Source organism: Mirounga leonina, unplaced genomic scaffold (genome assembly GCF_011800145.1).
Source record: "Mirounga leonina isolate KUSES-001 unplaced genomic scaffold, KU_Mleo_1.0 Mir_178, whole genome shotgun sequence".
In the NCBI taxonomy this organism is placed as follows: domain Eukaryota; kingdom Metazoa; phylum Chordata; class Mammalia; order Carnivora; family Phocidae; genus Mirounga; species Mirounga leonina.
Genome location: NW_023270464.1, coordinates 21,937,481 through 21,947,468, shown reverse-complemented (window position 1 = coordinate 21,947,468; position 9,988 = coordinate 21,937,481). Strand labels below are relative to the sequence as shown.

Sequence of the window (9,988 nt, the reverse complement as noted above, 5' to 3'; positions counted from 1 at the left end):
CTCCTAACATGAGATCTTCGCCCACCCCTCCATATTGGAATGGTTCGTTCTAACTGTTCACCCGACAGGACTCCTTCCGTCTTGCCGCTCCCGCGCTGCCTTGTGGGAGCATGGGATTGGCCCAGGACCCCGCAGGGAGCCGCGGTACATTGTGGGAGGGTAGAAGAATGGCGGCGTCCATAAGGCGGACTCTGTTTGGGGTGGCGAAGGGCGGGCGGCGGTTCGAGGGGCTCTGGGCCGGTAGCCTGCGTTTTCGCAGCCTGGCCCTTGCGGCTGCACCCTCGAGCAGCGGGTCTCCATGGCGCCTTTTGGGCGCGGTGTGCCTGCAGCGGCCACCGCTGGTCTCGAAGCCGCTGACTCCATTGCAGGAAGAGATGGCGGCTCTACTACAACAGGTAGGATGGAGGTGCGGCTCGCGGCTTCGAGGTGCTGTTGGGGAACCAACAGAAGCACGTGGGCCACGGTTCGATCCCGACTCCGGCACCGGCCTGAGTGACCTTGGGCAAGTCACTTCACCTCTCTGAACTTCAGCGTACTCAACCTGAGCATCGGTGTCCACCTTACTGGGTTGGTTTGGTACATAGAAGGTGTTCAATAAGTTTGTTTTCATTGGCTGTCTTTGTTGTCACGTTAGGCAACTCTTTAGAGTTGCTTTTCTTTTTCATTGAACACACTAGGTATGCGGTGGTGACAAGACGACTTAGTTCCTCTCGTAGGTAGTCGATAATGTAGAGAGGAGAGAGTCTGTGATGTGGTGTTTTCGGAGACGGTAGTGGGCACATCTATTAGGTGACAGTGATAAAGTCTGTCTGTGTGAGTGGCAAGTGAGGAAACGGGCAAATATTCAGTGTAGTGGCTGTGAGGGGCTCAAATCCCAACAGGTAGGGATTGAAGGTTGCTGTTTCCTTAGAATCTGAGATGTTTTCTGTGTTGGCTGCTGAGAGCTCTAAACTTCACTTCGTACTTTTTACTTGGTTTATAAACTTATTCTGTAAATAGTTTATTATTTTATAGATAATCATTTATCACGTATTTTGTGTAGACACTGTGTTAAGTGTTAGAGATGAATAAGACAGACATGCCTCTGGTTCTCAGAGTGTTCAGTCTAGTGGAGGTGGGCCGGTCAATAACCAGATAATCATATGACTATATAACTGCAGAGCCTGCTAAGTGTTATAAAGGAAGACACAGGGTACTGTAAAAAGTTTTAACGGGGACATCTAATTTGATTTTATGGGGAGTGTCAAGGAATATCTCCCTAAGAAAGTGATATTTAAATTGAAATCTGAAGGATGAGTAGGAATCTCCTAAGAGACGAGCATGAGGGGAAACATTCTAGGAAAAAGGAACAACATCTGTAAACTCCCCGAGGCAGGGAGGTCCATGGTGAGATCAAGGACTGACAGGACTGGAGTGTGGTTAAGTGGGCAGGCAGTGCCTGTCCCAGTCCTCTGTTCTTTGTAGCAGCTTGACCTCCAATCACATTCTAACATTTTAGCAAATGTAACTCAAGCCCAAAGTGCGGGTGACTTTTTTTCTTTTTTTAAAGATTTTATTTATTTGACAGAGAGAGACACAGTGAGAGAGGGAACACAAGCAGGGGGAGAGGGAGAAGCAGGCTTCCCGCCGAGCAGGGAGCCTGATGTGGGGCTCGATCCCAGGACCCTGGGATCATGACCCAAGCCGAAGGTAGATGCTTAACGACTGAGCCACCCAGGCGCCCCTTCTTTTTTTTTTTTTTTCTGTGGTGTTTTGATTGTATGTCTGGTTATGCTGGGTGATAAACTTCTGAGTATGTCAAATGTGCTATAGCTCTGTTTTCTATTCTGCCTGTTTTTTGTTTTGTTTTGTTTTTTGTCCTTTAATTTTCCCAGATTGAGGTAGAGAGAAGTATGTATTCGGACCATGAGCTTCGTGCTTTGGATGAAGCCGAACGACTGGCAAAGAAGAAAGCTGACTTGTATGATGAAGAAGAAGGTGAACAGAATATATTGCTGGTGCAGGATATAGAAGATGTATGGGAGCAGAAATTTCTACAGTTCAAACCTGGAGCTCGCATAACAGGTTTGTGGTCTTTTCAGGCCAGCAAGAAAGAAGGAAAAGGGGGGTATTTCGGTTCCCAGACAGAGGACATTTGCTTAGCCCCTGCTTTGTATTTTAAGTAGCAAATGATTGCAAAACTTCTTTCAGGTGGAAGAAAAATAAATTCTTTTCCCTGTTCCTCATTTCCAGCCTAAGATAATTTTTAAAGGCCGATGTTAGTTTTGAGTGGGAGGTAAGGGTGTTGTGGTAACCTATTCTCTCTCAGTTAAAGTTCATGAATGTTATCTGAGTTTACCTCCGAGTTTGGGAGTGAGAGTGGGGGGAAATTAAGCCTTTCCCACTAGAGTTTCCTGTGTTTCATCTGAAATCTCTCCTAAAGCAGAGGATTGAGTTCTCTTACCTTTGTTTCACAGATGGAGACTGAAGAACAGAGAAAGTGGGGCCAAGTTAAGTCAGTAATAGTGTCAAAGCCAGTGAAGTAGTTGTCTTTGAAGTAGTGTGGGTATAGCTTCTTTTCCAACGGCTCAAAGTACCTTGCGTTGTGCTCTTCAAAGGAGAAGTTCAGCTTTTGGTTTTGTCTTCTTACACTGTAGTTTTCTTAAGATTGTGAGACTCTACCCTTAAAGAGTCTGAATTAGAGAGATAGGTCAGGGTCATAATTTGATTATAAGAGGGTAAAGGTTATAGCTCTACGTTAAAGGAAGACTAAAAACTCTCTTCTCCTTGGTTCTAGCAGATTACCGTCTTTTTGTCTTCTCTGATCCCTTTTTCTTCACAGAAGCCGATAAAAAGAATGACAGAACTTCACTGCACCGGAAGCTAGACAGGAACCTTGTTCTGTTGGTCAAGGAGAAGCTTGGAGACCAGGATGTTTGGATGCTTCCCCAGGCAGAGTGGCAGCCCGGGGAAACCCTCCGGGGAACAGCGGAGCGAACCCTGGCCGCACTCTCAGGTGAGTTCTCTGCCTCTATCTGAAGCTCACGAGACTCCCTTCACACTCAGCCGTGGGATTTGCAGACTGACTTGTGAGGATGGCTGGAAGGATTGGAAGTGTGTCGTTAATGGGAACTTTGAAATCGATAAAAATTTCACCTAGAAAGAATTTTAGATCAGGTGAGAGACTTTGTTCCACTGAGATTTTAAAACTTTCTTTTCTTTTCTTTCTTTCTTTATAATATAGCATGTTGGTCTTATTGATGGTAGAAGAAATAGTTCTTTCTTTTACTTGTAAAAAGTGTTTGCTTTCTTGAACTCCATATTTTTTTTCCATCCTTTGTGTGGGTTGAATTTTTTTCCTCCTAAAATCTACTTTTTCACTCGCTAAATAATAACATCCACCACAGTGGCTGCTTCTTCTGAAGGGAAAGCATGAGGTCTGACAACAGGATTTGATCTGGAAATTTTAGTCAATGGCTCCTTCATAAAGACTCTGCTTGGTCTTAGCTCCAAGCCTGGGGAGGTTGGTAAAACTGTCAGGTTGGCTGAGTAGATCCTCTTGTTTGGCCTTTACCTCCTCTGCAGAACTCAAGAGTTTGGTTATAGGTCCTTCCTCCTCTCGTGCCTCTCTTTGAGCAGGTCGGTGTTGCGTAAGGGTGCATCTTTGTGGTTTCCTCATTCAGCAAATTTAACAACTGCTCTTGTACCTGAAAAATGGAGAGCTTCAATTTCTGCTCAGTAAACCTTGTTGTCTCCCCAGCAAAGTACAGAATGTTCATTTCCAGGTTTCCACAGTTTGGCATATTCCACAGGAATAGATAATTCTAGTACCTTCTCGGGTTTAATTGGCCCACATCTTCCCTTGAGCCCACGATTGTAAGATTTTATTGTCGTGGGTAGCCATCGTGGGTCCTACTCACCTTCTCTTTAGTGCCATTTCTGTCTCTGTTTGGAACACGAGTGGAACAGTTCAGACAGGATTCCAGTCATCAGTATTTACAGTAAAATGTTTTTCAGTTTTTACACCACTGAAAGCTTCATTATTTATTGTTCATAAAAATGATCATGATTTGCTGTTTGGCTTTATCTTTTCCCATGTTTTTGATTAATTTAATATATGGATTATTTGAGGAAGTGGATTTTATTTCACCTCTTCATAGGATGGATCTTTTCCTGATCTGCTCTGCATAGAGTTAATCCTTTTTTTTTTTTTTTTAAGCAACATCATTGTGCTGAGAACTTAAAAGACATGAAGTGTGTTTAGTTCTTTCATATCTGGAATATAGCCTTTCACTCATGATTCTCTCGTTAGCCCATACTTCAGATCCTGAAGAAGTACTTGGTCTCTCAGAATGTCTCTGTCTAGGTAATCCACTGCCTTCTAAAATTGACTTTGAATTTTGAGTGTCTCTTTGAAAATGAGGACATTTTTCATTTTTTGGCAGTCTGGTGTCATTTTGAGGAAGATTTCTTGGTGACTCAGTATTTGACAATCTGTTATCCCTGATAAAGCTGTTTCTGCTGTGATTTAGGTTCTGCCCCAGGGCCCAGCACAGGGGCCGCCACCTGGAAAGTGCCTAGAGGCTTATTTGCTTATCTTAAAATGGTTGGCTTGAGGGGCACGCATTCAATTCAACACACATCTGCTAAAATACCCTCTGGGGATGCGGGCTGGCAGGCACCATCCCTGTGCTCTCCCTGTCCCTTGCCGAGATTTAAAAATTTAGTGTGTACTTTCAAAATTGACAACCCTGCCACTCTCAGCCTGCACCTCTTCTTATCCTTGCAGCCGTGCTTACTGGCCTGACAATACATTTACCCAACTAGAAACCTCGGAGTTATCTTTGACCTCATTGTGACATCCCGAAGTTCTCGAGTCCTGCCTGGTCTGTTCTCAGTATTTCTTTCTTTATTCCCACAGTGGTAGCTGTCACCCTTTTTGCTTCTCACCAGATCATGTTTTCTCATCCGTGGCACTGTTGACATTTGGGGCCAGGGTTCTTTGTGGGGGCTGTTCTGAGCATTATAGGATGGTTGACAGCATCTCTGGCCTCTACCCACTAGATGCTGGTAGTGCTAGCCCATTCCCACTCCCCCTAGTGTAACAACCAAAAATGTCCCTAGACATTGCCAGACACTGCCTGGGGAGTGGAGTCACAGTGATTGAGAACCATGGCACTGGACCTCTGAAGTGGATGCTAAATAAGTTCCCCTTTGCTTTCATGTCATGCCCCTCAGTGCTTCCAGAATGACCTTTCAAACACTATTCTGCCTAGAAGGTTTCCCATAAAAGGTCAGACTTTCAAGCATGACCTACAAATACATTTGCTCTGGTCCTGAGCTTGCCAGTCTTCCATCTGACCACATATTGATGTATAGTCTGAGTTCCAACCTCGCAGACCTTCTTCATCCCTCCAGTAATGTGGTCATTCATGCATCTCTTCTGTGGCATCCTGGCCTCTGACTGGAACAGTTTACTCCTCCTTGGTCTGACTACTCAGTTTTGAAGACTAAGCTTGTACATTTTACCTTCTGTGATGGGACCTTCTCCAGGCCTCCATGTAGACAGAGCTACTCCTCCCTCTAGGTTCCCGTAACCTTTATGCAGCGAACATTTACTCCGAGCCTCCCGTTTGCTGGACACTGTCCAGGCAGTGGGGTCACCGTGAGGAACAGGACACTACCCCTGTTCTGTGGGAGCTTACATTCTAGTGGAGAACACGCTGTTTCACTTACTCCATTGCCTGTAATCTGTGTATTGACACATTTCTCCCCCCCAGCTAGAATTCTGACTCCCTTAAAGGTACGGGCAGTATCATGCCTGTCATCCCAGCTCTCAGCCTAGCTCGCAGTAGATGCCCGCTGAGTGTTTATTAAGCATGTAGATTTGGCAGTATCGACAGCGCTCTACTGGCCCTTTGTCACCAGCACCTGCTAACGAAGCAGCAGCACGGAGTGCCCCCTTGCTCCTTCCCCACGAGGGCCCCGTGTGGCCTGCAAGAGCGGGAGCGAGACAGAATGGAGTGGGTGGGGATCTTCGCGGTTCTCCCACGGCCTCAGCTGTCCCTGAGGAGGTGGCATGTGGGTTTCTCACCGGGATCACTGTTCAGATGCTCAGCTTCCCTCACACATACATGATGGATGCTCTGCTCTCCCTCCCGTGTGCCACGTGGAAAGGGCTTCCGCCTCGGAACTCACCGTCCTCCTTGTAACGTTCCTGCTGTAATAAATAGGCATGAGAGACCTACGAATGACATACCACTGTTAAACAGGTGCATAACGAAGAAAACATGTTGATTTATTGCAAAGTTATTAAAATGGCAAATAATAGAAAATAATTAAAATGGCCAAGAAAAGCTCAAAAAATGTAAATATGTGTATGTGTATATATATACATACATGTAAAAGAGTCCCATTTATTTCCTCCCCGTTGGCACCTCACTCCCAAGTCCTGCAAGATGGAATTCCTCGAGGTGGAATTAATGGTCAAGGATGAACACATTGAAGTTTTCCACGGGTACTGTCCAGTTGTCCTGCAGAATGTACATACCCGTTTGTCTAGACCACACCGACACATGGACTTGTCTCTTTAATTTTTGCCTGTCTAGTTAGTACAAAATGATCTCTTTTGGATTAGCATTTTCCTGATTGTTAGTGAGATTGACCATATTTTCATGTGTTTACTGGCTACTTGCATTTCTTTGTGATTTTTTACCCAGTTTGTAATGAACTATTTTTTCTTCTTGATTTGACTATATTTTTTAACTTTTTTTTCCAGATTATAGAAAAATAAGTATATATTCAGTGAAATAAAGAGAAAATTCAGGAAAGTATAAAGTATAAAGCCAGTGTAATTCCACCACTCACAGATACCCCCTATTGGCATTTTGTGTTGTAGGTGAGCTCACATCATATATCACTTCCTCTTCTGAGGCCAGTAGTGGGTTTTTTTGTCTTTTGTTTTTTTACTATTGAGAGAAGCAATTCGTTATATATGGTGAAAAGAAAATTATCAAAACAGTGTGTAGTAAATGTAATACAGGGTGAGAAGTAATTTTCTTGTTTCAGAGACATCCCCTGTTAACAGTTTTTGGTGTATCCTTTTATTTTTTATTTATTTAATTTTTTTGGTATATCCTTTTAGAAATTGCAAGTACATACATACTTCATCTGATTTTTCTCCCCCACATAGTAGGAGCATGGTTATATACCTTCATTTCTCTTCTATGCAGCTTTTAAGCATCTTTGTCTATCAGCATGTGAAGCCATACCTTAACGCTTTCTAACCCCAGCATACGATTTCATAATACACGTGTACTGCATTCACTTCACCAGTCTGTTGCTTTTACAAGTAAGCTGTAATGAGCGTCCTTGTGTAGTCACCTTTGTGCATGCGGGCAGAGAAATGTATCTGGGAGGATCAAGTTCTAGAAGCAGAGTCACTGGATGAAAGGGTATGCATAATTAAAATTGGTAACTTTTTTTTTTAAAGGATTTTTTTTTAAGATTTTATTTATTTATTTATTTGAGAGAGAGAATGAGAGAGCTCATGAGAGTGGGGGAGGGTCAGAGGGAGAAGCAGACACTCCGCTGAGCAGGGAGCCCGATGCGGGACTCGATCCCGGGTCTCAAGGATCATGACCTGAGCTGAAGGCAGTCGCTTAACCAACTGAGACCCAGGCGCCCTAAAATTGGTAACTCTTGCCAAAGATAGTGGTTCACACTAATTTCTCCCCCTCCCGATGGTGTGAGAGTGCCCATTTTTCTCTTGTCCTTGACAGGTAGTGGATAGCTCCCAAGTGTTGGGACTTCAGTAATGACATGTTGTTGTTTGAATTTATATTTCTTTAGTTGTTAATAAGATTGAGCACCTTTTAATGAGTTTATAGGTCAGTGGTATTTATTTTTCTCTGAACTCCTTGTTCATATGCTTAATTCACTCTTCTTGTAGATTTGTTGGCTTTTTCCTCGGTACTTCTTACACCTGAAGACACCCTTCCTTTGTGGAGTGTGTTGAAAATATTTTTCTTAGTGTGCCATTTTGCCTTTGACTCTTATGCTTCGTTTTTCCTTGTAAAAAGATTTAGTTTTATGTAAATAGTTTTTTCTTTTTTTCTTTTTTTTTTTTTTAAATTTTATTTATTTGACATAGAGAGAGAGAGACAGCGAGAGAGGGAACACAAGCAGGGGGAGTGGGAGGGGGAGAAGCAGGCTTCCGGCCGAGCAGGGAGCCCGATGCGGGGCTTGATCCCAGGACCCTGGGATCATGACCTGAGCCGAAGGCAGACGCTTAACAACTGAGCCACCCAGGCGCCCCAGTAGTTTTTTCTTTTATGGATTTTTAAAATTTTGTGTCTTGGTGAGGGCTTTCCCTCTCAAAAATTATACGGAAAGTGTCCCACATTTTTTTTCTAGTACTCTTTCGGGTTTTTTTTTTCCTTTAATGAAAAATTTGAAAATACAGAAAAATTCAGAAAAGATTAAACATCCATGAAACCACCATCCAGAATACACAGTCTTTTTACAAAAGTGAAATTTCTGTTGTTAAATCTTTGATCCGTGTGGTATCATTTTTGATGTGAGGACTGAGGTTGGTGGAATCCAGCTTTATTTTTCCTGTTTAGCTAGCTGGCTCTCCAAATGCTGTCATTCATCTGTCCTTTCCCCTTTTCTTTTGGAATGGCTCGGTTGCTGTTAACCCTTTGTTATAGATCTAGATAATATCCAGCCATCTGTCTTTGTCTTTTAACTTTGGTTACAATGTTTTCACCCCACAGAAGTCAAATTGGGTCCTTTTTATGCTTTTCAAATGACACTCCCTTTGAAAGGCTAATGAGCTTTGCTTTACAGATACTAAGTGTCTTGGTCCTTCATCAGCAGACGGTGGCTGAGCAGAGTCTAGAAGCTTGGTGCTCTGATTCCAGGTAGTGGTCTCTGAATGGCATCGCTGACTTCAGTCTTGAGAGCAGTAGCTTGGCACATGGGATGGACCCAGTGAATCTAGAGCCCGTGAGCCCATGGATGGAGAGGGGGACAGGCTCTTCAGGAATGACCCTCATCCTCACTCTCAGGGATTGCTTTACCTCGCGCTGGAAATGGCTCTCACAGAGACCCCGTGATTTGAGGAGCCAGAGTAAACAGGTGGGTGCATCCTCATCTCCCAAATGTTCCCCTCTTCCCTTCAGAAAACAACCTGGAAGCCAAGTTCCTGGGAAATGCCCCCTGTGGCCACTACAAGTTCAAGTTCCCTCAAGCTATGCGGACAGAGAGTAGCCTCGGGGCCAAAGTATTCTTCTTCAAAGCACTGCTATTAACTGGAGACTTCTCCCAGACCGGGAAGAAGGGCCATCATGTCTGGGTCTGTAAGGAGGAGCTGGGTGACTATTTGAAACCGAAGTACCTGGCCCAGGTTAGGAGATTTCTCTTGGACCTCTGATGGGCGGGGCCGCCAGTGGACAATACTCGACCAGGCCTGTGGTCGGGACCTCGAGGACGTTATGTGCTTGTCCCGTCTTTGCAGGGAACAGCACGCAGCCAACTAAATTCAGAGAAATAAACAAGTTTATCACCTTGTGGGTCTCGGCTGATTTTGTCCTTTGAGGACGACTGGCTTTTCCCTGTGTAGAGAGAGCCGTCTCTTAGGGTGATTTCCCTTGTTTCCAGGCTGAGAGTTGAGTCTTGCATTACTTCATAGTGAATCAGTTAGCTTCCTGGACCCAGAAAGAGAGAACCGAAGGAAATGAATTGACTTTCTAAAAACCCCGAGTTCTGTGAAAGCTTCTAGGCTCATGCAAAGAAACTAGTTCTATGCAGTTCCTTAGCCATTAGCCATTTTGTGTTTTCCTCACTTTGTATTTGATATGAAAGTGTATTTGCCTAGCCTAGGAAAATTTCTTCCTTTTTTCCTTCTTTTTCCTTTTTTTTTAGATTTTATTTTTATGAGAGAGAGAAAGAGAGAGCACGCGCACATGCAGGAGTGGGGGGATTGCAGAGGGAGAGGGAGAAGCAG

The 9,988-nt window shown here is 44.1% G+C and overlaps 1 protein-coding gene and 1 pseudogene across 1 annotated transcript; one reads left to right on the top strand and one right to left on the bottom strand.

Moving 5' to 3' along the window:
• Positions 1-61: 61 nt before the first annotated feature.
• MRPL46 (mitochondrial ribosomal protein L46) lies at positions 62-9,548 on the top strand. The gene is made up of 4 exons (XM_035024101.1): positions 62-395; positions 1,875-2,064; positions 2,822-2,995; positions 9,165-9,548. The coding sequence occupies exons 1-4, from the start codon at positions 111-113 to the stop codon at positions 9,413-9,415; spliced, it is 900 nt and encodes a 299-aa protein (XP_034879992.1). The 5' UTR covers positions 62-110; the 3' UTR covers positions 9,416-9,548.
• On the bottom strand, positions 3,483-5,431 carry LOC118023146 (annotated as a pseudogene).
• Positions 9,549-9,988: the final 440 nt, after the last annotated feature.

Coding starts and splice junctions, on each gene's coding strand:
- MRPL46 (XM_035024101.1), top strand. CDS start 111: ATGGGATTGGCCCAGGACCCCGCAGGGAGCCGCGGTACATTGTGGGAG. Junction 396..1,874: donor TGGCGGCTCTACTACAACAG/GTAGGATGGAGG, acceptor TAATTTTCCCAG/ATTGAGGTAGAGAGAAGTAT. Junction 2,065..2,821: donor ACCTGGAGCTCGCATAACAG/GTTTGTGGTCTT, acceptor TTTTCTTCACAG/AAGCCGATAAAAAGAATGAC.